A 27,500-nucleotide genomic window follows, 5' to 3' on the forward strand; every position below is an offset into this window, starting at 1 on the left:
TGATGTAACCAGTAGGTTACATCTTGAATCCTAAGGTGGCATATCTATTTTCGTAGCAGGATGTATAGGCAGGTTCTTAGGATCTAAAAGAGCGAGGATGGATGATATTTAATGATGACCGGCATTTAATTACGTAAATAAATGCCATCCCTGTGAAACCAGAAGATCAGTTGCACAATGTATCTATCCAGTCCTCCGGAAAACTGGCTTTACACTTCCAATCAGATTGGAACCAGTATTTTGAAATCACACTTTCGTTCCCCATGATTACATAAACCTTCGTGTGTTGGCCATTATAGTTGTTTACTATTACCAGACCTGCCTACTGTTACGAAACATTCGTAGAATAACGAAATTTTGGCTCCAATTTCAGAACTCAATGAGCATCTCTAAGTCATTAAAACTTTTTGAAAATGAAAGTGAATGCCTGACTATATAATATTAAAGATTTTGAAGTGTGATTTAATCCTTGTTAGGGTAAATTATTGATTTTATTTTTTCAAGTTAGCTATAGTTACTAGAATTTTTATCTCGTAAAAATTACGAATGTTTCGATTTCAAGTTGGCAGGGCTGCTGTATTACTGATGACATAGTCTATGAATGTGGACTAACGCTACATATTAGTCATATGATATTGTTGTCATTGCCAATCTCAAAGTCATTTCCATCAGCATGTAAAGAGTTGTGTCTCAAGTGTCTGTTATCACTCTGATATATGACTACCTTGGTCACCTGTATATTATATAGATAGTATGCGCTTGGCTAAGAAGCTCATAACATTGCCATCCGGAAGTATGACGGACCAACACACAAAACTGTATGTATCCATTAACGTTTATAGTCAAGTTAATACAGTTCAGTGAGCATTACTCATAAACGCGGATGGCAAAAAAACAGTAACAAAGACCTGAGTGAGTGACGTCATCCTCGAACTATCTATACTGTTGGTGCGATGCAGAGAATAAAAGCTTCGCGGCGGCGATGGGGGCTCAAACCCGCGACCTTCCTGGTACGGCTACTCCGCCTGACGTATGAGCTATGCACGACCCCACTATCATAAGTGCCTGCTTCACTTAAATCTTTCCAACTCTCTCTCTCTCTCTCTCTCTCTCTCTCTCTCTCTCTCTCTCTCTCTCTCTCTCTCTCTCTCTCTCTCGCTCTCTCTCTCGCTCTCTCTCTCGCTCTCTCTCTCTCTATCTCTCCCTCCCCCCCCCCCCTCTCTCTCTCTCTCTCTCTCTCTCTCTTCCTCTCTCTATCTCTCTCTCGCTCTCTCTCTCTCTCTCTCTCTCCTCTCTCTCCCTCTCTCTCCTCTCTCTTCCTCCTCTCATCTCCCTCTCCTCTCTCTCTCTCTCTCCCTCTCTCTCCCTCTCTCTATCTCTCTCTCTATCTCTCCCTCTCCCCCCCCCTCTCTCTCTCTCTTGATTAAAATGACCCTTATCTCGGCAAAACTCTCAGACCGGGGACTTGGCGGAAGCCCCAGGTTTGAGAGTGTTTGCCAAGATGAGGGTCATTTAAATTGATTGGTATTTGACGTGGCGAGTTTCCGGCCAAAATTTGATTACGTGTTTCACATCAGAGTATGTGTTTTTGTAAGTTTATGTTCAATACTCATCACGACACTTTGATTTATTTCCCAACTGACCGCCGTATGGAGCCAAATTTCTATTTTATAAAGGTCACATCTGCTTTAAGCCCCCCCCCCCCCCCCATTTTTTTTTTGTTTGGTATTAGCAATATCTGTCAATGTCTATAATCATACACTTATTCGAACCTGCGTAGAGTGGGGTAATCTATATAAAGTGCCCTTTCCTAGTACAAGGGCATACAACCCAGGACCAGTCCTGCCACCATTTATCAATCCGGTCACAGAGCAAGTATAACATCGCTTGGTATTTTTGTACAACGAGACAACAACGTGATGCCTTAACAATATATATTCGTAATTGTTTTTTTTGTTTGTTTTTTTTTTGTTTTTTTTCTTTCTCTCTTTTCCTTTATTTTCTCCTTCTTATCTATTCTTTTCCTTTATTTATGTTTTTTTTAAGATAAAAGAGAATTACAGACCGGGAATAGGCCTGATAACGCCAGTATTTGTAGCATTGATAAGGAAGCGTGTAGTGTAGCAGCATCGATAAGGATACATTGTATTGCAGTTGTGTACAGAGCGTCCCTATCGATTCGGTAGAGTTATAGTTTTAGACAATGCAAAAATCTGAAAGGTCTGAAATCTGAAAGATACCCACCCAGACAAAGCAGATTGAATAACACAGGAAAATATCAACTCAAAACCCTCCTCCACGGCCACACACAATAACGTGCTCTAAAACGAAAAGATAATGAGGGCTACTGCTGATCTATTGTTCCATTTCTCTATGGCATTCCGTCTTTTCATAGACTGAGGCGTCTTGGTTTTGCCAAGGCCCATTTCTGTGTTGTAAATGGTCAGTGGGGTGTGAGATGGGTATTTATTTCGATGAGAGACGATCAATTTGCTTACAAGTAAGGTGACTGTGTATTGGTATTAGGAATTACTTTTGGCAAACTTCTAAAAACAAAACAAACGGAACATTTCAACGTGACAAATGAGGGAGTAGACACTGGTGTAAGATAAAGATCTGATGAAGTTTGTGTGAAACAGTGCCAGACAAAGCAAGAAACACACACACACACACACACACACACGCACGCACACACAAAGACACAAACCTCCCTAACCTCCTCTTTCGAGGCAGGCTGATTTTTTTCAGATCTTGTCAAACAAAAAAATTGCATTATGCTGGACATTTCAAAGACAACATCTTCGGCCAAAGGCGTGTTGTAATTACGGAATTCAACTCCAGCTAACGGTGATTTCCAGCGCATACTCGTCTTCTACACTGTGTGTGTAGTGATTTTGCATGTCCTTTCCCACGATAATGCAGAAGTTTAAAACTAAACTAGAACCATTTCTCTTCTTCCTCAGGGATGTTACGAGCCGTTGATAGAGTATTTGAAGACGTATTCACTCGTCATTGGAATCGTGGCGTTACTTCTACCCATGTTTTTGGTGAGTAATTTTGTTGTTTTTTTTTTTTTTTTTCTAAATTGGTGAAAGTTTATACTTCACTCAGAAATGGATCGTTTTAAAGTTAAACTTATCTACACGAATTCCAAAACATTTTAGTGGTTATTTATGGAAATAAGGATGGGAATTACACACACATTTGGATGCTTATTTATTTATTAAATTTGTTTTTTTTTAAAGCCTCAAACTTACTTTTTGATTTTTGCATTGAGCAAATTGCTCAATTGTAATAAAATAACTCAGACCTGTCTCATTAGTGTTGCCAATTCTATTACAAGTGATGATGGGTTTGCATGTAATGTTCTATTATTTGGCTGAAAAGATGCATAGTCGGTGTTCAAAATATCCACTAAACGTGACATGAACCCTATTAGGCGATATTACAATTATTTTTTTCCGACAAAGACAACGCTGTTAACGGCCAGGTACTCATTTGACACATAAGCACGGCGAGAGAATATGAATAAAAAGGGAGCGGGTGTCGAACCCAGGACTTTCCGAGGGCGAGTGCCATACCACAAGACTACATATCCGCACTATATAGTATGAGTTACAAGTAAAATCGAACATCGCCAGTAAAGAATTAAAATGTATATTCAGTGGATCTCGTATTGCTAATCGAATTTACATACTATTATAATTGTTTATTTGTCTTTGCGTTGACTATTCACAGCTGTGCGGAGTGATCATCTCTTTCTGCCTGTGTGCGCGGGTCAAGGGTATTTTCCAGGATTACGAAGTGGACTTGTAGTAGCCGTCTAAACCTTCACCCCGCCCCAACCCCCAAACCGCCACTTGGGACAGATGACAACGTGTTGTTGAGAGAGAGAGAGAGAGAGAGAGAGAGAGAGAGAGAGAGAGAGAGAGAGAGAGAGAGAGAGAGAGAGAGAGAGAGAGAGAGAGAGACTCCATTTGCAAGTTATCAAATTTTGTCATGTAAGCAAGCAGTCGCGGACCGGTGTAGTTTTTTTTACAAACTAGATGTGAACGAAATACTATGACGGCATGTAATAACTGGAATAAAAAATAAAGACAGAAAAAATCAAAGTCGGGAAGGCAGCAGCGAATGAGTTAGAGGAACAGACAGAAACTATTTGTTCGTTCTATTATTCGCTCACAAAGCAAATGACAGACCACATTGGGGAATCCCTGTTGCTGATTTCTACAACACGTATATCCAATAAAGATGATGTTATGATGATGGTGATGACGACGACGATGATGATGATGATGATGATGATGTTGATCATGATGATGATGATGATGATGATGATTACGATGATGATGACGACGTAATACGACGATGATGATGATGATAATGATGAAATAAGCCATGTATTTTCACATTGGAAAGACATTGAGTATTCTGCCGTGCCATGCATTACCAAACGATTTTCTGTTCAGGTTGCCCAGAAAACGTTCACTTTACACACATCTTAAGATTGATATGGTCTTCAGCTCGTCAAAAAATGTCCTAATCCTGAGAGCTCTTTCTTAAGGAGTTCCAGATTGATACGTTTGAGGGCCCTGATTGTATAATCTTTCGATATTTACTCACTCAATCCTAGAGATTTTTGCTCTTTTTCAAAATTGGGGGGGCGGGGGGGGGGGGGGGGGGGGGAGTATTACAACTGAGCATATTTTATTCAATTACCATTAACATGTAAAAATGAAAAACATTAGCTTTGATACTATGCCTATAATTTGTCTCTCCATGTAATAAATAGGCATGGGGTAAAAGTAACCCGGGTAAACTACGAATATAGTCGGTGCTAGGGTTGAGTGAGTTAATGAAGTAAACGTTTTCTGGCCAAAATGAAAAGGGCTTTGTGTAATTGTGCGGCAACACAAAGATCTTGCGATGTGTGTGTGTGGGTGTGTGTTTGCGTGTGTGTGTTTATGTGGGTGTGTGTATATGTGTGTGTGTATGTGTGTGTGTGTGTGTGTGTGTGTGAGAGAGAGATGAGAGAGAGAGAGAGAGAGAGAGAGAGAGAGAGAGAGAGAGAGAGAGAGAGAGAGAGAGAGAGAGAGAGAGAGAATTTTATGAAAGCGTAAAGGTTCTATAACTGTTATGGCATACGGCACGAAGCCATATTTTTATATGCATATGATGTTTGGTTCTTGAAATGTTTTAAAGAATTGAATGACGTTGTTTTCAAGATGTTTTATGACGATTTATATTATCATGATTATTGTATAATTGGTCTTTCTATGAAATATTATTATTATTATTATTATTATTATTATTACCATTATTCATTATTCAGACTACTTGAACTTTCCATTTATATAATGCTTGTCACTTTCCAAAATATATTACTCTATTACCATTAATATTCTTTAATGCATTGGAATGAAGAAAATTGTAAGCATAAACATTTATTTACCACATATTTGAGGCTATTTAATGATCAAACTATTGTATATTTAAATCAAACTTTAAAAAAAAAAGAAAACAATAGAGAAAACAAAACAAAACAAAGCAAAAAAAAAAATAAATAAAGAATAAATTAAAGAAAAAGATCTCTTCCACCCCCCCACCCCCCAAAAACAAAAAAAAAAAAAACAACAAAAAACTAAACAACTGATAAATAAAGATAACAAGCCAACAAATTATTGAACAAAGTTCAATGTCATTAATAAAGATAATCTGAAGGGTGCTAAATTGTTTCCTTCCTCCCTTTCTTTCTTTCTTTCTTTTTTTTTTTTTTACTTAAAAAAATAATATAGTTTTTACATTAGGAGCACGAAGATAGACCGCAAGTGAAAATTAAACACTTATTTATTCCCCCCCCCCCCCCCCCCCAAGGCTTTGATAAAATTATGAAAAAAAAAAGGCTTACTCATTAAGAGTTTATTTGTTTTTTTTTTAAACCTTTTCTTTTTGTTGTTTGTTGTTGTTGTTGCTGTTCTTGGGGTTGTTTAAAACACAGTTGCCACTATATCAGAATGTACATGATGAGTTTCCAAGACAAAGTCAGATATCAGCAATATAACAGAATGTACCCGTTGAGTTTCCCAGACAAAGTCAGACTTCCACACTGACACACCTTCTTCTTGTTATACTAAATCCAGACAGTTTGTTAAGTAATATAAAATGACTCCATTCTCACCTTCATTTTTAAATAAACTATTCCATTTTTTGAAAAAGAAAAAAAGACAGTTTAAAAAAACAACTTATAAAAGACTGTAAGAAAAAGAAAAGACTGCAATATGTTATATGTTTTCTTCATTCTACATTTTGATAAAAAATGGTGAAATCAGATTGTATATAACAATGATAAAGTAAAACAAAGTGAAATATTTTTGTTCACTTTTCTACTGTAAATAGGATAGGAGTTACATAGCATGTTTCCTGCGAAATAATGAAAGAATTTCGTCTTCTGTCTTTGTAACACCAATGTACACAATACGAAAATATTTCGCTACTTTTGCCTTTGCCTTCTATATATGAGTCATATCCAATATTGGTTATTATTTTTCCATCATTCTGACCTCACCTATTCCCGAACAGCCATATATGTATGGTGTAAATTTTGAAGTGACTGTTGTTTCCCCTGATGTATGTAAATCATCATATCGACTATATTTCAAAATAGTGTGATAGAATGAGTATGTTAACACGGCACATAAAGCTACATATTTCAGGCCTGCAATTTATATCGATAAAATCTCCAATTAAGAAGAGGGAGAGGGGAAAGGGGGAGGGGGGGGGGGGGGGGTGACTGTTTTTGTTTGTTTTATGTTTTGATTTATTTTAAAATTATAAATTTTGGGGTTGTCAATATTTACTGAATTGGTGGTCAAAGTAGTAATGTTCTTATACTTCAGTTTTGCCTGCCATTGGATCAGCAAAGAAGTGCCACCGGGTGGGTGTCGTTGCTTTTGTTTTAGGTCTTTACTAGCTGTGATATGACATGTGAGTATAAAACTCTTAATGACATACATAATTCAGTGTGTTTTTCTTTTGTTCTTAAACAGTAATCAAGATGCTTGGATGTATGAATGGTTTATTTTCTCATGTTCGTGTAATTTGGTAAAACTGTGTTGTCATTACGATTTTGAAATTCATTTTTATTGTACTATAATCTTGCCGTCTTAATAAGCAGCATGTAAATCAGATCAGTACAATTAGCTGCTAGTGTCAATATGATACATGATGTATTCCGCCACTTTTGCTCTGACCTTTTACCTATCCCTTCTCATCTATAATCATTGCCTCTAATCACACCGATATTTTAGGAGGTGATGATTTTCATAATGAATTTGACACATTCCAAACTTGTGTTTTCCTCTACTCCTTTTCAATAAAAATATAAGATGATGATTATTATGATTTATATATTTTTAGATATGTATGTCTTTGTTGTTGCCATGGCTACTATCCACTGACTGCCCTGTCCCCTATAGAGGAAATGAAACGGAGTTGTTTTATCACACAAAGCAGGTCTGTTCAGTCGCTTACTGACAAAACACTTTTTAAAAATATTGTTCAGAAACTTTTATTTGAAATATTGAATGACCCCCAACAGGTTAAAAAGTCTTAAATCTCAAGTTTAAGATATGTTGACAAGATCTGGATAATTTTGGTCCATCCTTATTTCAGGTTAAAGTTTCCAGGCCATTTAAAACAAACAACTGTGTTTTGTCAATGTAGGGCTGTGTCGTTAAGTTGCAAGTGTAAAGTTTGACTGCTGAGTTACTCTTTAGCAATCATTGCTTCAACAGATAGTATGTCTCTAAACATTTACAAGGGATCTCTATCTCTTGACTTTATTTTGATTAGTATACCTGTATGCATAGTCCATAGTTAGTGATAGATTTATTGATTTTGTTGGGTTGTTGTCAATATTGTTTTTGTTTTTTTTTCTATTCTTGTTTTAAAGTTGTAGATACGCTGACCTCGTTTAAACAGCCATTGTTTTTTTTTTTTCTTTCTATTTTTTCTTTTTCACTTTTTTGTGTTTTTATTTTTACATAATTTTCTCGAGGGATAAATCTATTTATTTTGGTCAAACACTGATCTGATTTGATATTCTTATAGAAAACGACTTTTAAAAAAATTGCGACATCAATTGTAAAGAAATTGACAAAGCTCAGTAGAATGGGAATGACTATTTACTTGTTACATTTCTCAGTTGATGTAGCCTACCTCAGATAAGAAATAAAAGATGACTTCCATACTTGAGTTGTTTTTTCTTCAATGGAAATACTGTAGCATTGGGTGGTTATACAATGACTTTGGTTTGATTGCTGGTATTTGTCATGCTTGACGATAGGTTATTGCTGCTTGAATAGTGCTCAAACCTCACAGGAGACTGTCTATGTTGGCTGTTATTCTTCCAGACCGCCAGATAATGCTTTGTTATTATTCTTCAGAAAGTCAGCATATTTACCGGGCTCTTGATTTTTTTTTTTCATTTTTCAAAAAGAGAATTTTACGAAATCTGTGATCCATCTCATCAAACCGATGTTATGTCTGAATGACCCAAATGAGGTGGATTGAGTTTAAAGTGAAAATAACGAGATTTATACAATTTGACATATTTGAAGTTTAGTCACTAACTGCTGTACTCTGGAAGGACACGTATTTAAAAATTTGGCCAGAAAACTCATCCTTCAAATATTGATAAATTTAAATGAACCTCATCTTGACAAAAACTGTCATTCCAAGGACCCACAAATCTCAGATTTGAGAGTGTTTGACAAGATGAGGGTTATTTTAAATATGTGTCTTTCCAAAGTATGGCAGTTAATTGGTTAAGAAAAAACATTAACTTTCTCTGAATGAATGCATCGGCGTAAACTCGGATGACACAATGTTATTTTTATATTTCGAATTCAATTTGAAACACGAGGCTCACCCCAATATATTACCATTTTGAGATAGCTGGTTACAAATGATGTTTAGATTTAGGAAACCAAATGCTTTGTAGAATTATTACTCTATTTAGATGTGGCACATCGAGATTATTAGGGATGCTGAAGACAGAAATGGGCATAATCCAGACGTACATGATGATTTTTATTATTTTGATTTTAGAGTTGAGTATTTATTATATTTGAATGTCTTAGTTTTATCGTAATCATAATCTGTTAAATAATGTTCCCCTTTATGCATGACCCTCATCTCTCATTTGTCATAGAATAATGCCTTGCAGATTTATTTTTCTTTTCTTTTCTTTTCTTTTTTAAAAAAAAGTTGTTACTAAGAGCTGACATGAAAAAAATTCTTATTATTTTATTACTCTTGGGAACTAATGAGACCTGGGTGGGGTTCCTGAACTCCCATAGTGGGCAGGGAGGTACTTATTGAGTCTTCTATCTCCCTATATCTGTTTTCCAACTTGCTTTTTGTCTTTGTTTTGGAATGAGATTACTTGATTTTGTCCTGGCTCTGGCCGGATACCCTGGCTTAGAGGGAAACAGTCAAATGCAAAGTTAATTTTGGGAGATACATTTTTTGTCTTGTAAATCATCTCTCTGTTAACACTGTATCATGCTTTGTTTACGTAATATATATTGATTTGCAAACATTTGAGTGTACCCCTCTTAGTGGGGGCATGTGCTTGTGCCTGAATGAGACTTTTAGGGGATCTCAAACTAAGTATTTTGATAGTGTGCTCTTGGAATCTACATCTGTTTCCTATTTGAACTAATTACCCTTTGTCTTACCTTTTCTGGGGTGCTTTAATTGTATTTCTAGAACTGATTACTATTCCATTTTCTTCCTTTTTACTGGCGCTGATATGACCTTGCCGTAATATGTCGCAAGCACCGTAAAAACCTTAAAAACAAAATTAACAAAACGAACTAAGTTGACCTAAATATGCTGCCATTAGTTGAACTCATGAAGTAAACAATGCTGCCTTCAGTTTGGGGAAGGGGTTGTGTGGTGGTGGTGGGGGGGGGGGTTAATTTTATCATCTTGTTTTTCTTGGCATTTCTATGACCTAGTAGTTCTGAAGCATGGTTTATCTTCTTTTAAAAAAGTATTAAAATTATTTCATTGATAAGATCACAATCTTGGTTGGTTAATTTTATTTTATCACCCTCTCTTAGCCTTTTTCATTAGACCAAGCATTCAATATATACTGTTTTTGACCTCTTACATTTATGATAGCAGTTGATGACCACTTTGGAACTAATTCAGTTAATGTCTGCCTGTCAATGTGTACTTTTCTTAGTTATTTGGGGTTTTTTAGGATCTATATACTTTGTTGCCTTTTAAGATTTATTTGATTTTATTTATTTTTTAAATTTTGACTTCCAGTCTATGCTCGTGCTGTGGATAATGTAATTACTTCTATTTAATTTCTAAATCAACATATGTACTTAATCACGATTCTTAATATATTATCTATAAATATCAAATGATATTTGGTATTGGTTTGATTCCTTTTTGTTTTTCGTGCAACTATCAATATACACCCACCATGTGTTATTAAAATGTAATAAAAGACAATGGTTTACCACCCTTTTTATTACCAAATAAAATAAATATATATATATAGACTCTGAATGATTGGGTTAAACAAAAATATTTTTTTGGGCCTCCATTTACCAGAAACATATATTATTGTTGTTATGCTTATATCTGCCTTTTAATATTTTTTTGGAGAGTATTTGAATGTCATAAGTCCAAAATGTCCACTAAAATAAAAGAAAGTCGAAATTTGATTGTATTACCACCTCTTTTTTTCTCCCATGTCTGCATCATGCGCAAAAATTTGGCATAATATGATATTTATTTTTGGACCTGCACAAAATATCTTTCCCAAAGTATTGAAATCATTTTGTGGAGAATGATATATTTTTTGGTTGCTTTCTGTCAAATATGACTCGTGAAGGGTATCGTTCTGGGTGGGGTTCCTGACCTCCCATAGTGGGCAGGGAGGTACATACTGTGTCTTCTATCCCCCTATAATATCTGTTATCCAACTTGCTTTCTGTCTTTGTCTTGGAATGAGATTACTTGGTTTTGTCCGGGCTCTGGCCGGATACACTAGCTGGGAGGGAAACAGTGAAATGCATAGTTATTCTTTTGGGCGATGATTTTTTTTTCCTTGTAAATCAGCTCTCTGTTACGTATTATTATATTTGTTATTTTGAATTTATAATGTAAGCATTTGAGTTTATTCCTTTTTGTTGGATTTTGTGCTTGTGTCCGGATGAGACTTATAGGTGATCTCAAACTAAGTACATTGGTAGTGTGCTCTTGGAATCTACATGATACCTTTTTGTTCTCAGTTCCCCTATGTCTTACCTTTTCTTGGATGCTTTAATTGTACTTCTAGAACTTTTTATTATCCCATTTCTTCTTTTTTACTGGCGCTGATATAACCTAAATGTGTTGCAAACGCCGTAAAACCCTTAAAAAAAAAAAACAACAAAAAACAAGGGTATCGTTGGTGTTATAGAAACCACCAAGTCATTTTTAGCAGCGATAATTTAAAATTAAATTCCATCTGCTCTTATTTTGATAATTCATTATTTTGATATCACTAAAGATTTTATTCCAGCAAATAGAAATTTCTTATACAACCCAACAATTTGCACAGTTTACACATTACTTATGGTTTTCTTCCCAGCTCATTAATATACTGTAATATAAGATTAATTGAGTGGAAGTCTTCTCACCCTCTTTGATATGAAAATAGTGTATGAAAAATGTAAAATCTCATCTGTTGAATTGTGATTATGGATCTTGCAATTTATGAATGTAAAAAAAAAATGTGCTAACTATTGTAGCCAAGAAGACAATAAGGAAGCATTCTATGAGAGCAGTTTAACTTCTGATTGGTGGAGTAAGACTATTCCTGAAAGAAGTGTCCAAAAAAAAAGATAAAAGGTTTTTGCTAGATTTAAAGTTGTTAATCATTTAACAGTTTCAATCAAGGCACACCATTACATTTCCTTACTCTTAAATAACGGTAATAATAATCATTATCATCATCCAACCTTGTCTGTCCTTGTGAAAGACGAAATGTGAATGAAATCATTTACCTTACTTCTATAGGGTGTGTTACGTGTGTATGTCAGTGTTGCTGGGATTTTTAAAAATAAAATTCAATCAATGGCCATATCCTTATATAATTATGATGATAATTATTGATGTCAACATGTCTTCATTCTCTCTTTCCCACGACTACTGTGACTGTGATGCTAATGTAATTTCGTACAAACTGCTTGAGCTACTGAAGTTCCAGTTGTTGCGTGGTGGGTGAAATTCTTCTTATAAGGGAAACATGGTGGCTGCAGGTTGTTTCTTCTTGCTATCTCTTCTGTCGCCCTAAATCATTTGTCCTTTCCATGTGGTTTTATTATGGAGAACTTATTTCAGTGCAGCGTTTTAACTGTTCTATCATCTTCTTATTCTTACTGGCAATGAAATGACCTAAAATTGTTGTTAATGTCGTAAAAAAAACCAAACAAACAAATGAACAACTAGTTGTTTCCAAGGTTGTCACATGACATGGGTAAAATACAAATGTCGCTCTGGGTGGGGATCCTGACCTCCCATAGCGGGCAGGGAGGTACATACGGTGTCTTCTATCCCTTTATATCTGTTTTCCAACATGCTTTCTGTCTTTGTCTTGGAATGAGATTACTTGGTTTTGTCCTGGCCCTGTTCGGAGTCCTGACTGGGAGGGAAACAGTCAAATGCATAGTTATTGTTTTGGAGATGATATTTTTTCCCTTGTAAATCATCCCTCTGTTATGTATTATTATATTTGTTATTTTTAATGTATAATGTAAGCATTTGAATGTATTCCTCTTTGTTGGATTTTGTGCTTGTGTCCGGATGAGACTTAAAGGTGATCTCAAACTAAGTACATTGGTGGTATGCTCTTGGAATCTACATCTGATTCCTATTTGTTCCTAATTCTCCTTTGTCTTACTTTTTCTTGGGTGCTTTAATTGTAATTCCAGAACTTTCTACCATCCCATTTTCTTACTTTTTACTGGCGCTGATATAACCTAAATGTGTTGCAAACGCCGTAAAACCCTTAAGAACAAAACAAAAAACAAACAAATGTCGCTGCTTGGAGCTCTAGATAGTGATGAAGTTTGATAATAAAGGGTGAATCTGGACCTCCTCATATCAATTGTGTTAAATGACAATTAATGAGACATGGATAAGGACAAATAATATTCGTCTGAATCATCTTTCATTCATCACCATCCGATTTTATGGCAAATTCATTATTTGTCCATACCTTTGATAAAGGAGAAATCTAAAATGTCCAATAAATTCAACTTCATCTTCGTTTTGTTTTGTTTCTTTGTTGTTTCAAAAAAAACTTCAGTGTGATACGTTCTAGACATTCAGGGTATTAGTCATCTCCAGACTGTTTTTACTGCTATTTTTGAAGTTAAATAATTATTTAAAAGATGTCCCAACAACATGTTATCACCTCAGACAACGGTGATTGCCACAATACATGCTGATTCATTTTTTTCATAGTGTGATTCTTACACATGGCGCCAGCTTAAAAGCTGGGTTACCTTTTTTATGATTTTATATTTATAATGAAAAAAACAATCTAATCTTCCCTCGGCCATCCATTGCATTATTCTCTTACATTGTTTTCCTTGTTTTGTATATAGAGGGGAAAAAATTGGTTTTGCTTCTTCGGATTTTCGTTTCTTTTCATAGTAGCATTTATATTCTAACAACTGATTTTGTTCAATTGTCTACAGTTAAATTACATTTCGTTATTTAAAAAAATAATATTCTGGAAGTTAATTTTAATTTTAGCTCCTAGTAGACACTTTATTCTCGTTAGAGCATCACTGCCATTTGTCGGATTAAAAAAAACAACTAATAAGTAGAATATATTTTTGGCCAGTGGGATTGTCGTTTGCCCAAAGGAAATTAAAGTATATAAAATAAAAGAAAGATGTGCAGTGAAAGTTATACATTAAGCTATATAGATTATATATCTCGCATTAACATTCTCATAGCAATCATACCATTCTCATAGCCGTGAATTCGTTATTGTTCGCGTTTCATCACCATTATAATAATGTGTCTGTAAACATTATACCTGCCGTCTGAATGAGATCCTTTTTTTTCCTGATGATACAATATGCCTTTGGTGAAAGATGAGATAATTATTGCTATCGAGTGATTCAGCTTGGGATACAAAATGTTACACTGCATAGTGTGTCAGCTTTACATTGGGAACGATCAGAGCTGCTACCCCCCCCCCCCCCTCCCCCCTCCCAATAGCCCAGCTTCTATTTTTATCTTTTACTTTATAATTGTCAGCTTAAATAGATGAGGCACAACATTATGTATGTGTATGCGCGTGTGTGTGTGTGTGTATGTGTGTGTGTGTTTGTGTGTGTTATCCATCAGAACCCTAAGGCCCCTAGTGCCGGAGTTCATCCCAGTTTTTCTAACATCAAAGGGACAGTAGCAGTCGCTCGATACCAATTGGATAGTTCGCAAAATATTATAATGTACTTTCTGCCCGACCTGACTAACTCAGCTTCCCATTTGTGTTGCTGGGGTGGGAAGGAGTGCATGGGGGAAACTAGTCCTTTTGCTTGTTAGTCGAGTTCTAAAACAACAGGGCTATCGGAGACCCAAATCTAGTTGTTAAAGCTGGGTGGGGTTCCTGACCTCCGATAGTGGGCAGGGAGGTACATACTGAGTCTTTTATCCCCCTTTGTTTTTTTCCAACATGCTTTCTGTCTTTGTCTTGGAATGAGATTACTTGGTTTTGTCCTGGCCCTGACCGGATACCCTGGCTGGGAGGGAAACAGTCAAATGTATTGGGAGATAATATTTTTTTTCCTTGTAAATCTGGGTGGGTTTCCTGACCTCCCATAGTGGGCAGGGGGGGGGGGGGGGTACATACTGTGTCTTCTATCCTCTTATATCTGTTTTCCAACATGCTTTCTGTCTTTGTCTTGGAATGAGATTACTTGGTTTTGTCCTGGTCCGGGTACCCTGGCTGAGAGGGAAACAGTCAAATGTATAGTTAGTTTTGGGAGATGATATTTTTTTCCTTGTAAATCATCTCTCTGTTTTGTACTGTATAATGCTTTTTTACGTATTATGTATGATTTGTAAACATTTGAGTGCATTCTTCTTAGTGGGGATCTGTGCTTGTGTCTGGATGAGACATTTAGGTGATCTCAAACCAAGTACTTTGATGGTGTGCTCTTGGAATCTACACGTTTCCTATTTGAACCAATTCCCCTTTGTTTTACCTTTTCTTGGGTGCTTTAATTGTAATTCTGAAACTTTTTACTATCCCATTTTCTTTCTTTTTACTGGCGCTGATATGACCTTAATGTGTTGCAAGCGCCGTAAAACCCTTAAAAACAACCAAACAAACTTCCTTGTAAATCATCTCTCTGTTATGCACTGTATTATGTTTTGTTTATGTATTATATATGATTTGTAAACATTTTAGTTTATTCGTCTTAGAAGGGAACTGTGCTTGTGTCTGGATGAGACTTTTAGGTGATCTCAAACTGAGTACACTGATAGTGTGCTCTTGGAATTTACACCTGTTCCCTATTTGAACCAATTCCCCTTTGCCTGCCTTATTCTTGGATGCTTTAATTGTAATTCTAGACCTTTTTACTATCCCATTTTCTTCTTTTTTACTGGGGCTGATATGACCTTAATGTGTTTCAAACGCCGTAAAACACTTAAAAACAAAAAAAAAAAACATAGTTGTTAAAGCTTCCAATCAGGTGTAAGAATTGGACACAGATATGGTTTACCACATTGAAACTGCCACATTGTTTTATGAACATTTTGTATTTATCAACCATATTATTGGCGCGCAAGGAGAAAACACGCTTTATTGTTTTGGTCAGAAACTGTCGACTTCAAATAGCGTCAGTTGTGATTGAGACGAACCCCATCAGTCGTATAATTAGGTCTCAGGTTCAAGACTTGTTGATCTGTGATGGGATCATCTTAACCTGACCGAATTATATATATATATATATATATATATATATATATATATATATATATATATATATATATATATATATATATATATATATATATATATTTATAATTATATTTATAAATATATATATATATATATATATATATATATATATATATATATATATATATATATTTATAATTATATTTATATTTATATACACATGTGTTTTCGTTGTAAGTCATTATACCATACTATGAGTTGAACTGTACATAACGAACTAATGTTAGAAGTTTAATCATGCTTAATTATTTTTGTATTTTTATTGATTTATTAAGCCGTCATGCGTCATGCTTTGGGTTGTGGATGCCCTAAGGTTTTTTTTTTTTTTTTTTTTTTTTTTCTGTGTATGTACTTTTTAAAAATCAATAAATTCAATAGATTAATGTTATTATACTGTTATGTTCTGTTACAAAACAACGTTTATTTGTTGTTATTTTTTAAAGTGGGGCGGAGTGTAGTGCAATGCACGATGAGTTGCCTTGGCATGTATACACATTTGACGTATGTACCACTTTATGTTTACTTTCAAGAGCATGGATGTAGTTTTGCTTGGAATCGAGTGTTGTTTTTTGTTTTAGTTTGTTTTTTGTTTTTTTCACTGGCAATCGCGAAAAGAGCAAGGCTCGTTTATTTATATTATTTTGCATGCAACAAATAAGTGTACTATTCAAAGAAGGAAAACAAAAGCGCATATTATTATAAGGTGCGCGTATGGGTTTGTGTGTGTGTGTGTGTGTGTGTGTGTGTGTGTGTGTGTGTGTGTGTGTGAGAGAGAGAGAGAGTATGTGTGTTTTTGTGTTTGTGTGTGTGTGTGAGGACATAAAGATTGATAATGTAGTAATATTGATAACAGGTGTTATAGTCTTGATGACCATTTTATATTTTGTTTTTTCGTAGAATAGGATTTGTCTTTGCAGCAAACGAAAATTTATATAAACAAAATATGGCGTTACTATATTTTTCTGGTGAATATGTGTCCTCTCAGCTTTCACTTTCCTCTGTAGGAGAGGTTTTAATAAACAAAAACTTTTGGTTTTGGTCAAAAACTATTACATTATGAGCGCTCTTTAAATATTTAAAAAAAAAACCAACTAGTTGAAATTTCTTTCAAATCTTATTTTAATTTCTCACATTACAGAAATATACATTTATCACGCATGTGTGTATAAATGTATACTCCACTGGTTATTCAGAAAACATTGACAGTGATACACCTCAAACTTCACTGTGGCCCTTCTCTTGGTGAAAAACCGCCCGGTCACATTAAAATTGAATCAGGTCTTTTAAAAGGGTTAACTCTTAGTGGGACAAAGTTGACTACGTAGTTCAAACAGTGAGTAGTGGACTAAGCGCTGTCAATCCATTTGTCCATTCTGACCGTCTTTCTCGGGGATTATTTATTGTATTTGAACTCTTCCATACTCTTTTTTGGCGCATACAGCAGCAGATAAACTCAAGATCTACGATATAACCAATAGCCAAATATCAATCGTGAAAGTTGGAAGGCCATATTCGTGTTGAATGCCATATTCGTGTGTGATTTTCTTTTTAGCGACAGTCGATTTGCTTTTGTTTATTTCACTTAGTAAATCTCATCCCATTATAATCTTGTTTTCGTGACTGTTTGAGACAATATATTTTGCAATACTTTATATATTCAACGATGACTGCATGCTATAAGCAAATAATCACATCAACTTTCTTTTAGAATAGGATAGACTGAGCGACTGATTTACTCTGATTTTGTATTTTATATTATAGATCAAATTTATGTTCAATTTTCTTGTAATTTTATCATCAACTATTAATTATTATATTACAATTTCTACCATTCCTCCCATTTCACATTGTCGTCTGGAGGAAAAAAAAATTCAATACACTTGTGAAGTTTCAATAAATTGATTTGATTATTAAATACAAAATTCAATGGTGTTTGCTTCATTTTTAAAAATGTTCTCATGAGCTCCCGGGAATGGGATCATTTGGTGTTGTCTAGGCCCCGCCGGAAGCTTTATCTGAGGGGGAACCAGTCGTATGCATTCATCTTTTTTCTCTCTTCTTTTTGAGAGCATTTTTCCCAATAAGTAATCTCTCCATTGCATAATAGTTATGTCATATCCTGGACCCTATCTGGAGAGGGAAACCGTCGGATGCATTCATTTTTTTTCTTGAGAGCCATTATTTACTAGTAAATAAACTCTATTGCACAATAGTCAACATGAGTTGTTTAATTATAATGCCTATTTTGTAAGCATCTGAGTGACTGGGTGTATCCCTTTAGACGCAAATCCTTTTGTAGTGTCAGCTTGGAACTTCAGGCGATTTCAGACTATCTACAAGGACATCTTGCTCTTGGATCTAACCTCGGGTCTCTGTTGAGCTATTTTTATTTTTCTAACATTTTCTTTGTTGCTTTTATAGCTAGATCCATTCTGTGATGGTTCTGGGGTAAAATGAACAGTTTCTGAGGTCTTGGTATACGTCAGGCGAAAAGTACTTTCCGTCAGATTTAACAGACCCAGCTACCTATTCGCCGCTGAGTGGACAGGCGGAAAGGTGAGAAAAAATCTCGACTGCACCCCGAATCGATCTTGGTCCTATAATTATAATTTTTTAGCATTGAGCCAAGGTCCGTACATACAGATAGGTCATTGATAAATCTCCATTCCTTTTTCTTCATGTTTGGTACTGAATAGTCTTTCCCCGGGTCAAGAGATTGTAGACGTAGGCATGTGTATTTTAACGTTCCCTGTTCCTTGGGGGTCCTTGGGGTTATATTGGTGGGGTTCCTGACAGATCCTATAGCTATTGGGAGAGTTGTCCTTCCATCCAGATATGATTGTTTACTCGTGTTAATTCAATTAACAACAACGGAGTCTTGTGGACTCTTTTTCATCCTTTTGATCTCTTTCCAATTTTTTTTTTGTCTGGCATTTATTCTTTTGGTCTCTGTGGTCCAACAAGAGACCCGATTAAAGACATATATAAAAGTCATTTCATGACCAACACGGAAAATTATAGAATAGTCAAAAGATTATCACCATGTTGCTGTGCACGTTTCGTGGCATTGGGTCAAAGTAACGATTCAGAATCACTCTAGAGGCTTTATCTTACCAATTTCATATTATGAATGATAATGGAATAGGTTTTTTAAAAAGTACTTAAAATAACGACCTAAAACAATGAGCGCAAACCATCCTTAGATAATTTCTTTACAATAATGTGTCGGGTCTGTAAAATTTGCGTTATATACCGTATTAAAACCCATCTAAATACAAAGGGTTTAAAGCAATTTGTGCAATGAAAACTATAACTGCGATTTTCATACCTACCAATTTATATATCTAATATATATCATTTATTTATCACAATCTGATGGTATCACAGTGCACAGAAAACTCTCGGTTTATTATATTAAATAATAAAACTCGCATTTTATGCAGAGGAGAAGTTTTCCAATTCGACACTAAATCATACAATGATTCTATTTTTGTCTAGATGAAATTCATCTCTTCTCCGGAATCGTCTCTCGACAACGGATTGTTGTTTTTTTTCGTTTGCGTTCCGCCAAAACCAATACACTAATCAAATCAAGTCCTACCGAATCAGCTCTTCGAACCGGATGTTAATTCTCCCCCTTTGGCTAAACAAGGAAGTACCAGAGCAGACGGCCACAACAACCTTCATCAAAGATCACCATCCATCTCACCACCGGCCTAATAACACTTGGCATCCACTCTTCCGTCCCTTAAGGACAAGATAAACATCATAGAGAATTTGCCATGGCCAACTCGTGTCCGTGACTTCTACGACTGCCCTGCTAATTATTCTTGTTATACAGATACCTCACAACTCTTGCCAAGGCCTATTTTTTTTATTTAGTTCGGGCGTGATGTTTGTCTTCCTTTTTTTTTTTACTTCTTTTGGTCGTGTTTTTTTTATACACATTTTGTTGGGTTTGTTGTTTCTCGTGTTGTAAAACAGAGAAGGGGATGTAGAAGTCGATATACAGATGTTTTATTTTTTTTAAAAACGATTACTACTACTACTACTACTACTACTACTACTACTACTACTACTACTACAACAACTACTACTGTTGCTATTACTATTACTACTACTACTGCTGCTGCTGCTATTACTACTACTACTACTACTACAACTACTACTACAACTACTACTACTACTACTACAACTACTACAACTACTACTACTACTACTACTACTACTGCTGCTATTACTACCAGGTGGTGGTGTGGTATGAGATCTCGTCCTGTAACTAAATCAAGCGATGTGGAACAAGATCAGCGACCGTATGGGCGACTCTGGCCCTGATGAATACGTGGAAATACATTGTACTAATTATTCCATTTATTGATTTCTTATTATTTTACTACCTCTACTACTACCGCCACCACAACAAAAAAGTACAAAGCTTTACTTTTCAAACTGTTTCTTTATAGAATGTAAGAATTATATCAACATTAAAAAAAAAAATCACAGAGGCAAATTCACTCTATCGCTCCAGAACCATTTACAATAATCTCTATGAAGAATAAACAATACTCTTACTCTCAATGAACAATATACAATTTTCTCTATTAACAAATTACACTATAGTTTACATAATATGTATTGTATGACAAAGGTAATTTAGTAACTGCATTGGCATTGGGGTTTATGCAAGGCTCATAACTGTTGAAATATTTTATAAAGCGTAGAGAATGATGAAAAGTTACTTCCCTTGTAATCAGCCAATTAATTCATTTCAGTCTTTTCATTTTGAAAAGAAAACATGAAATTATTTTTTGTCAATTTGGTTTTTGTTTTCATGTGGGATGCGGCGCCAATGATCAGAATTTTTTTTATCGTTTTATAGTGCATTACTAAATCAATAAAACATAGTTTCGCATATTATGTGTTTTAAAAAATCATCAAAGTGACTACGTTTTGTGCCATCAGATATTTTACGGAAATATTAAAGTTCAGAATCCTGAAGCAAATGGACTGGTCAATCTTTGACTTTTGATGTTTGGTTTCATAATTATTTCAGTTTGATTTTTAAGGTTTTGGGTCACTTCAGTGCCAGTTAAAAGGAAGAGGATGGAGTAGTGAAAACATTTAATTTAGCTCAAGCTATCTAGCACTAAAGAATAGTGTGAGTGTGAGGCAAAGGGCGCTGGGTCAACAGAAACCAGAAATAGATCCAGGAGCTATATAACATTGTATGTAGTCTGAAACCACACTAACACTGTTATTGCGACATGCATGGTGCTTTTAGGTAATTTCAGCGACAGTAAAAAAGAATTGTCAAAAGGCACTATGATAAACGTCAGACAAATGGGATAAGTAATTTTGTGTGTACTTAAGGTTTTTACCGCGCTTGCGATACATTTAGGTCATATCAACGCCAGTTGTTTGTTTGTTTTTAAGGGTTTTACGGTGCTTGCGACACATTTAGGTCATATCAGAACCAATAAAAGGAAATAATTTTTAAAAAATTATACTATTACAATTAAAAGCACACGAGAAAAAGTAAGACAAAGGGGACGGGTTTTTGTTTGTTTGTTTGTTTGTTGCTTTAGGTCTCTTCCAACACAATTGAGGTTATATGAGAGACCGCTGAAACAAAAAAACAAGCAATCTAACAAAAATAGTACAAATGTCAATCAAAAGCATAACCTAAAGATATCATAAGCTAAATTATAAATAACCAAGAACAAACAGGCAGAGGATTTACAGGAAAAAAAATATCCCCTGTCAAAAATACAATCACAAACCAAAGAAGCAGGATAGGCTAGTAAAGAGAAGAAGAAACGACATCACTATCGGATCGTACACCCATGCGAACATCATAGGTATATGATTCAAGGGTGATGCTCCCATCCAACCACCCGCTAGGGGACGGGTTCTAATAGGGAAGAGTTGTAGATTCCAAGAGCATACTATCAGTGTATTTAGTTTGAGATCACCTAAAAGTCTCATCTAGACACAAGCAGAGGTCTCCAATAAGAGGAACACACTCAAATGTTTACAAATCATTATACATGTAAAAGAAAAAAAATAATACAGTACATAACAAGAGAGATGATTTACAAGGAAAAAAACAATCTCCCAAAACTAACTATCCATTTGACTGTTTCCCTTCCAGCCAGGGCCAGGACAAAACCAAGTAATATCATTCCAAGATAAAGAAAGAAAGCAAGTTGGAAAACAGATATAGGGGAATGAAGACGCGTTAAGTAACTCCCTGCCCACTATGGGAGGTCAGGCAATACACCCAGGCATCAGCGCCAGTGAAAAGGAAGAAATGTTTTGTTTATTTTTTATTTTTTAAGGGTTTTACCGCGATTGCAACACATTTAGGTCATATCACCGCCAGTAAAAAGGCTGAAAATTGGGATAGTAAAAACATTCTAGATGTACAATTAAAAGGACTTGAGAAAAAAGTAAGACAAGTGTGAATGGAACAAATAAAGAACAAATGTAGATTCGAAGAGTACACTATCAGTTTACTTAGAGATCACCTGAATGTTTCACCCAGACACAAGACCCCACTAAGAGGAATACGCTCAGCTGTTTACAAATCATACGTTTAAATTTTTTTAAAAATAACAGTATATAACACAGAGATTATTTACAAGGAAAAAAATACCATGTCCCAAAACTATAACTATACATTTAACTATTTCCCTCCCAGCCAAGGACTCCGGCCAGGGTCAGGACAACTTAGTAATCTCATTCCAAGACAAAGACAGAAAGCAATTGGAAAACAGATACAGGGGGATAGAAGATACAGCAAGTGACATCCTGCCCACCATGAGAGGTCAAAGACCCCTCCCAGAGATCAGAAGTAAATCAAAAGGCAACATATCTTGTAGCTAGTTTGAAATCACTACAAAGTCCCACACTGAAATACTTTCCTTTAAGAGGTCAATCAAATCTATATACTCGTGCTCATAATTAAGTTTACAGTGTGTTTTACACAACACTTCAATGTGGTTTGGAATAAAAACGATATTTTATGCAGTTTTGAGAACCATATGAATTCAGCTTTTATTTCATGTAAAAGTTTAAATATTTTGAGACGAATGATAAATGCTTGGCTGTGTTCTTATCAAGGATTAAGAGCCTAAAATAAAATGTAAACTTAAGCGTGCACACGAGTTTATTTGACTTAAACATTCTGACAGGTGAGGTTAACATCCGTTTTTTTTTTTCTCCAATCAAACCATCACAGCTTTGTTCACACGCCGTTTCGAAATTGGAGAAGACTCGAGTAACAATATCAGCATAAGTAGTAGTCAAATTCTTTATTTCATTCTTTAACTTGATGTAAAATTAATATAACATTTACCCACAATCATATCCAAAGCTTGATACTTGTTGTACTTGACAAGGTTAAAGGATTCTTTTGGACCTTTCGAAATTATATCTGGTTTCCTATTAAAATGATTTGATTAAATAATTTTTCTTCGAAATAAAAATTGAAATGTTCAATTCAACCAATTAGCTAATATCACATTGATTTTATTTATTATTTTTGCAAAATAACAAGGAAATCGATTCCGTCTAAGCCTTGATTAATTGAGGGTTAATCAGTTTTTTACGAGCTTCGGACACTCTTCTCATCTCAAGAGACTTTTTCATTTGCACAAACTTTTCAGCAGCAGGGAAAAATTTCCTCACAAAGAAGATATGAATCTGATGGGTCCAAAAGTTGAATTTCCTAGTGCATTCATCAATGCGTTCCACGTCTTCATCGATAACTTGGTCCTCATTGGCAATTTCACCCTCCAGAGCTTAAAGAAAGTAAAAGATGAAAATAAAGATATTTGTTAAGAAGCATGCTTTATTTACCAATGTCATTTCAGCAAAACCGAAATTCAAATAGTATATTAACGTGATGTTACTACTGGCATGTAATGTTTCCAAGTAATTAATTTAATGAATTACATCCCCTGTTTTATAATTTACTTTCACTTTCAATACTTCCAGTCTTCTACTTTCACTTCCTGTTTTTTGGTTATCTTTGTATCCTGCCGGCAAGCAGCAACCAACTCTGTATCATGCTTATCAATAAACTTTAATCTTCATCCATCCATCTTTGCATTATTAAATTATCATTTAATACCCATTCAAACATTACATTGGCGACGAGAGGGTACATCCACGCAAGTATTTACTACTTCAAATGAGTATTTTATCAAATGCTTAACCTATAGTTCATCACAATCGTGTTTGTAAACAATGGCTTCTCTAGGCTTGCCTACCTACCCAACATTCGACTGTGCATCAGCAGGTCGAGCTGTAAGATGGCAGAAGTGGGTCTCTCGTTTGAAAAACTTGTTTGTTGGCTACGGAATAGAGTCCGTTGAAAGACAAAAAGCGCTGCTACTCACCTTTGCCGGTGACGAACTCAATGACATCGTTGATACCTTCACTGAAGAACAACTAACTCCGAGAGGCAATGAGACACACTTTTCAAAACTTTGTGATACAATCACCAACCATTTTATCCCACAAAGCAATAGGGAATACCAACGATATGTTTTTCGACATACACACCAGTCATCTGATAACATCGAGGAATTCTACGCAGAACTGAAACAGTTATCTCCCACTTGTCAGTTCCACGACGCGGATGCCGAAATTAAATCGCAGCTAATATCAGGATGTAAATCGCAAAAAGTACGTGAAAAAGGTTTATCCAGTCCAGACATTAGTTTGGCTGACCTTCTGACTTATGCCCGCACCATGCAACTAACCACAGTCCAGGCAAAGCTCATGGCATCAGATTCTCCTGTAAACGCAATCAATACGAACTTCGGTCAAAATCACAATAATCAAAGACAACGATCTACCCTACCCCGCAATCAACGTCATCATCATGGCAAATGCAACAATTGTGGAGGTGAATGGCCACACATTGGAGGTCAAAACCACTGTCCCGCTCGAAACAAAACATGTCGTGCATGTAACAAACTGCATCATTTTGCCTTGGTATGCAAATCTACGACAACACGTCATCAAGACCAGCCATCTCAATCGCAATCTCATTCCAGAAGACAAGGTCAAAGTCACAACCTAAGGCGTCGCGTCAACGTCATAAATTCAGACTCAGACAGAAGACAAGGTCAAAGTCACAACCTAAGGCGTCGCGTCCACGTCATAAATTCAGACTCAGACCTCTCGGACACTCCAGTCAATCGTCTCAACACCACCGACACGTACAACTACAATGATACAGAATACGTGTTTGCCACAAACAAGGGAAGTAACCTTCCTCACTTCGCTGTCTCGATAGGAGACCATGAATTTCAGTTTCTTGCTGACTCAGGTGCTACGATCAATCTCTTAGCAAAGGTTGACTTTGACAAGTTAAATCCCAAACAGATGCTACAAACATCATCCAAACGAATTTCAGCATACGGCTCTCCTTCACACATTCCTGTGTTGGGCGTCTTCCATGCTACACTGCGACATGGTACCACATCAACTACGGCTCCTATTTACGTCGTCGATCGAAATGAACGCCCCATCTTAGGCTGGCAAACATGCCGTGATTTGCAATTGATTGACACCATCAATCATATCTCACCAAACCAGAGTGCTCTCGTACAAGAGTTTTCAGACTTATTTACCGGTCTAGGCTGCTTGCAAAACACTCAAGTCAAACTACACATAGACCAAAACATTCAACCTATAGCGCAGCATTACCGACGCATTCCATTTCATATCCGCCAAGACGTTGAAAAACAACTCAACAAAGATGAAGAACGGGTGTCATCGAGAAAGCTACTGGCCCTACCCCATGGGTATCTCCTATCGTCGTTGTGCCAAAACCCAAGCAACCTGGTAAAGTGCGTGTATGTGTGGACATGCGCTCTGCCAATACAGCCATCAAACGTGAACATCACGCGACACCTACACTCGACGAGCTAAAAACTGAACTATCCGGAGCAAAAATATTTAGCAAAGTAGACCTGAATCAAGGATACAACCAAATTGAATTAGACGAGGCATCAAGATACATCACAACATTTGCCACGCACAAAGGACTCTACAGATACCGCCGTCTTTTCTTTGGAGTAAATTCCGCAAGCGAAATCTTTCAAGAACAGATCAGACAAGCACTCACCGGTCTGCGAGGCGTCATTAACATCAGCGATGACATCCTCTGCTTTGGCAATTCGCAACAAGATCATGACGCCAACCTACGGGCATTGTTCCACCGCTTACGAGAAAAATGTCTCACTATCCACAAAGAAAAGTGCAAGTTCAACCAAACATCAATCGAATTTCTTGGACACACCTTCAGCAAAGACGGAGTCACTCCAAGCCACGAGAAGGTCAAAGCAATTCTTAACCTAGCTACACCCACAAATGCTTCTGAGGTGCGTAGCTTACTCGGCATGATAAATTTTTGCGGTGCACATCATATTCCACACTACGCATCACTCACACACAATCTGCGCCTACTCACCAAAAAGACCGTCCCATGGGAGTGGACAACCATCCATACCACCGATTTTAACTCTCTAAAAGCAGCTCTGAGCAAAGCAATCACCTTAGCCTACTTCGACCCAAACAAGCAAACCGATATTTATACAGAATGTTTCCAAGTAATTAATTTAATGAATTACACCCCCTGTTTTATAATTTACTTTCACTTTCAATACTTCCAGTCTTCTACTTTCACTTCCTGTTTTTTGGTTATCTTTGTATCCTGCCGGCAAGCAGCAACCAACTCTGTATCATGCTTATCAATAAACTTTAATCTTCATCCATCCATCTTTGCATTATTAAATTATCATTTAATACCCTTTCAAACATTACATGGCACTCACACAAAAGTCTGAACCAACAATTGAACAGTGTATTGATGTCGTTACTAAACACAATTTATTTTGAAGGAAATAATCTTTAATTTAGGAAAGAGTCGTACAAATAAACTATAACACTGACCATTCAAGCGAATTTATAGGTATTTGTATTTAGTTACCATAATTGAAAACTACTCAATTCTAGTGATGAAATACAAAATAAAAGAGACATTTTTTTAAAAAAGGAAAAATTCTAGAACCGAATCCAATTAAAAAATAAATCAAGAAATAAGTATAGAACCAAGATTGTTGGATCAGGATCATTCCATAAAAAGTGCTTTTAATTTAGAAAATTCGTTTGATTCTGGATTAACAACAAGAACCAAAAATAGGTCTGCAGGTTCAAGTCGCTGACAAGGCACTTTGACTGTATAGTCTTGTGTTTTGATTAGTAAACATTTATACGAGAATAGAAAGAAAGAAAGAGAAGGAAGGAAGAGATTGAGATTGAGAGAGAGAGAGAAGAATTGAGGAAGAGGAGAGGAGAGAGGAGAAGAGAGAGAGAGAGAAGAGAAGAGAGAGATGAGAGAGAGAGGAGGAGAGAGAGATGAGGAAGGAGGAAG

The 27,500-nt window shown here is 35.9% G+C and overlaps 2 protein-coding genes across 9 annotated transcripts in view; one reads left to right on the forward strand and one right to left on the reverse strand.

Moving 5' to 3' along the window:
- LOC144960772 (tetraspanin-18B-like) overlaps window positions 1-5,521 on the forward strand; it is a 227,999-nt gene extending 222,478 nt beyond the window's left edge. For 3 of the 7 annotated variants that reach the window (XM_078894105.1, XM_078894072.1, XM_078894114.1), the window contains 2 exons: window positions 2,964-3,047; window positions 3,739-5,521. In XM_078894105.1, the coding sequence (XP_078750231.1) occupies window positions 2,964-3,047; window positions 3,739-3,816 (162 nt within the window). In that variant the 3' untranslated portion in view covers window positions 3,817-5,521. The remainder of the gene's footprint in view (window positions 1-2,963; window positions 3,048-3,738) is intronic. The other 4 variants (XM_078894083.1, XM_078894130.1, XM_078894094.1 and 1 more) reach the window with 2 other exon arrangements.
- Window positions 5,522-23,345: 17,824 nt separating this feature from the next.
- LOC144960801 (radial spoke head 10 homolog B-like) overlaps window positions 23,346-27,500 on the reverse strand; it is a 24,521-nt gene continuing 20,366 nt past the window's right edge. For both annotated transcript variants that reach the window (XM_078894153.1, XM_078894146.1), the window contains exon 20: window positions 23,346-23,853. In XM_078894153.1, the coding sequence (XP_078750279.1) occupies window positions 23,624-23,853 (230 nt within the window). In that variant the 3' untranslated portion in view covers window positions 23,346-23,623. The remainder of the gene's footprint in view (window positions 23,854-27,500) is intronic.

Source organism: Berghia stephanieae, chromosome 1, assembly GCF_034508935.2.
Source record: "Berghia stephanieae isolate SIO BIC M18660-M18661 chromosome 1, UCSD_Bste_1.3, whole genome shotgun sequence".
NCBI lineage: Eukaryota > Metazoa > Mollusca > Gastropoda > Nudibranchia > Aeolidiidae > Berghia > Berghia stephanieae.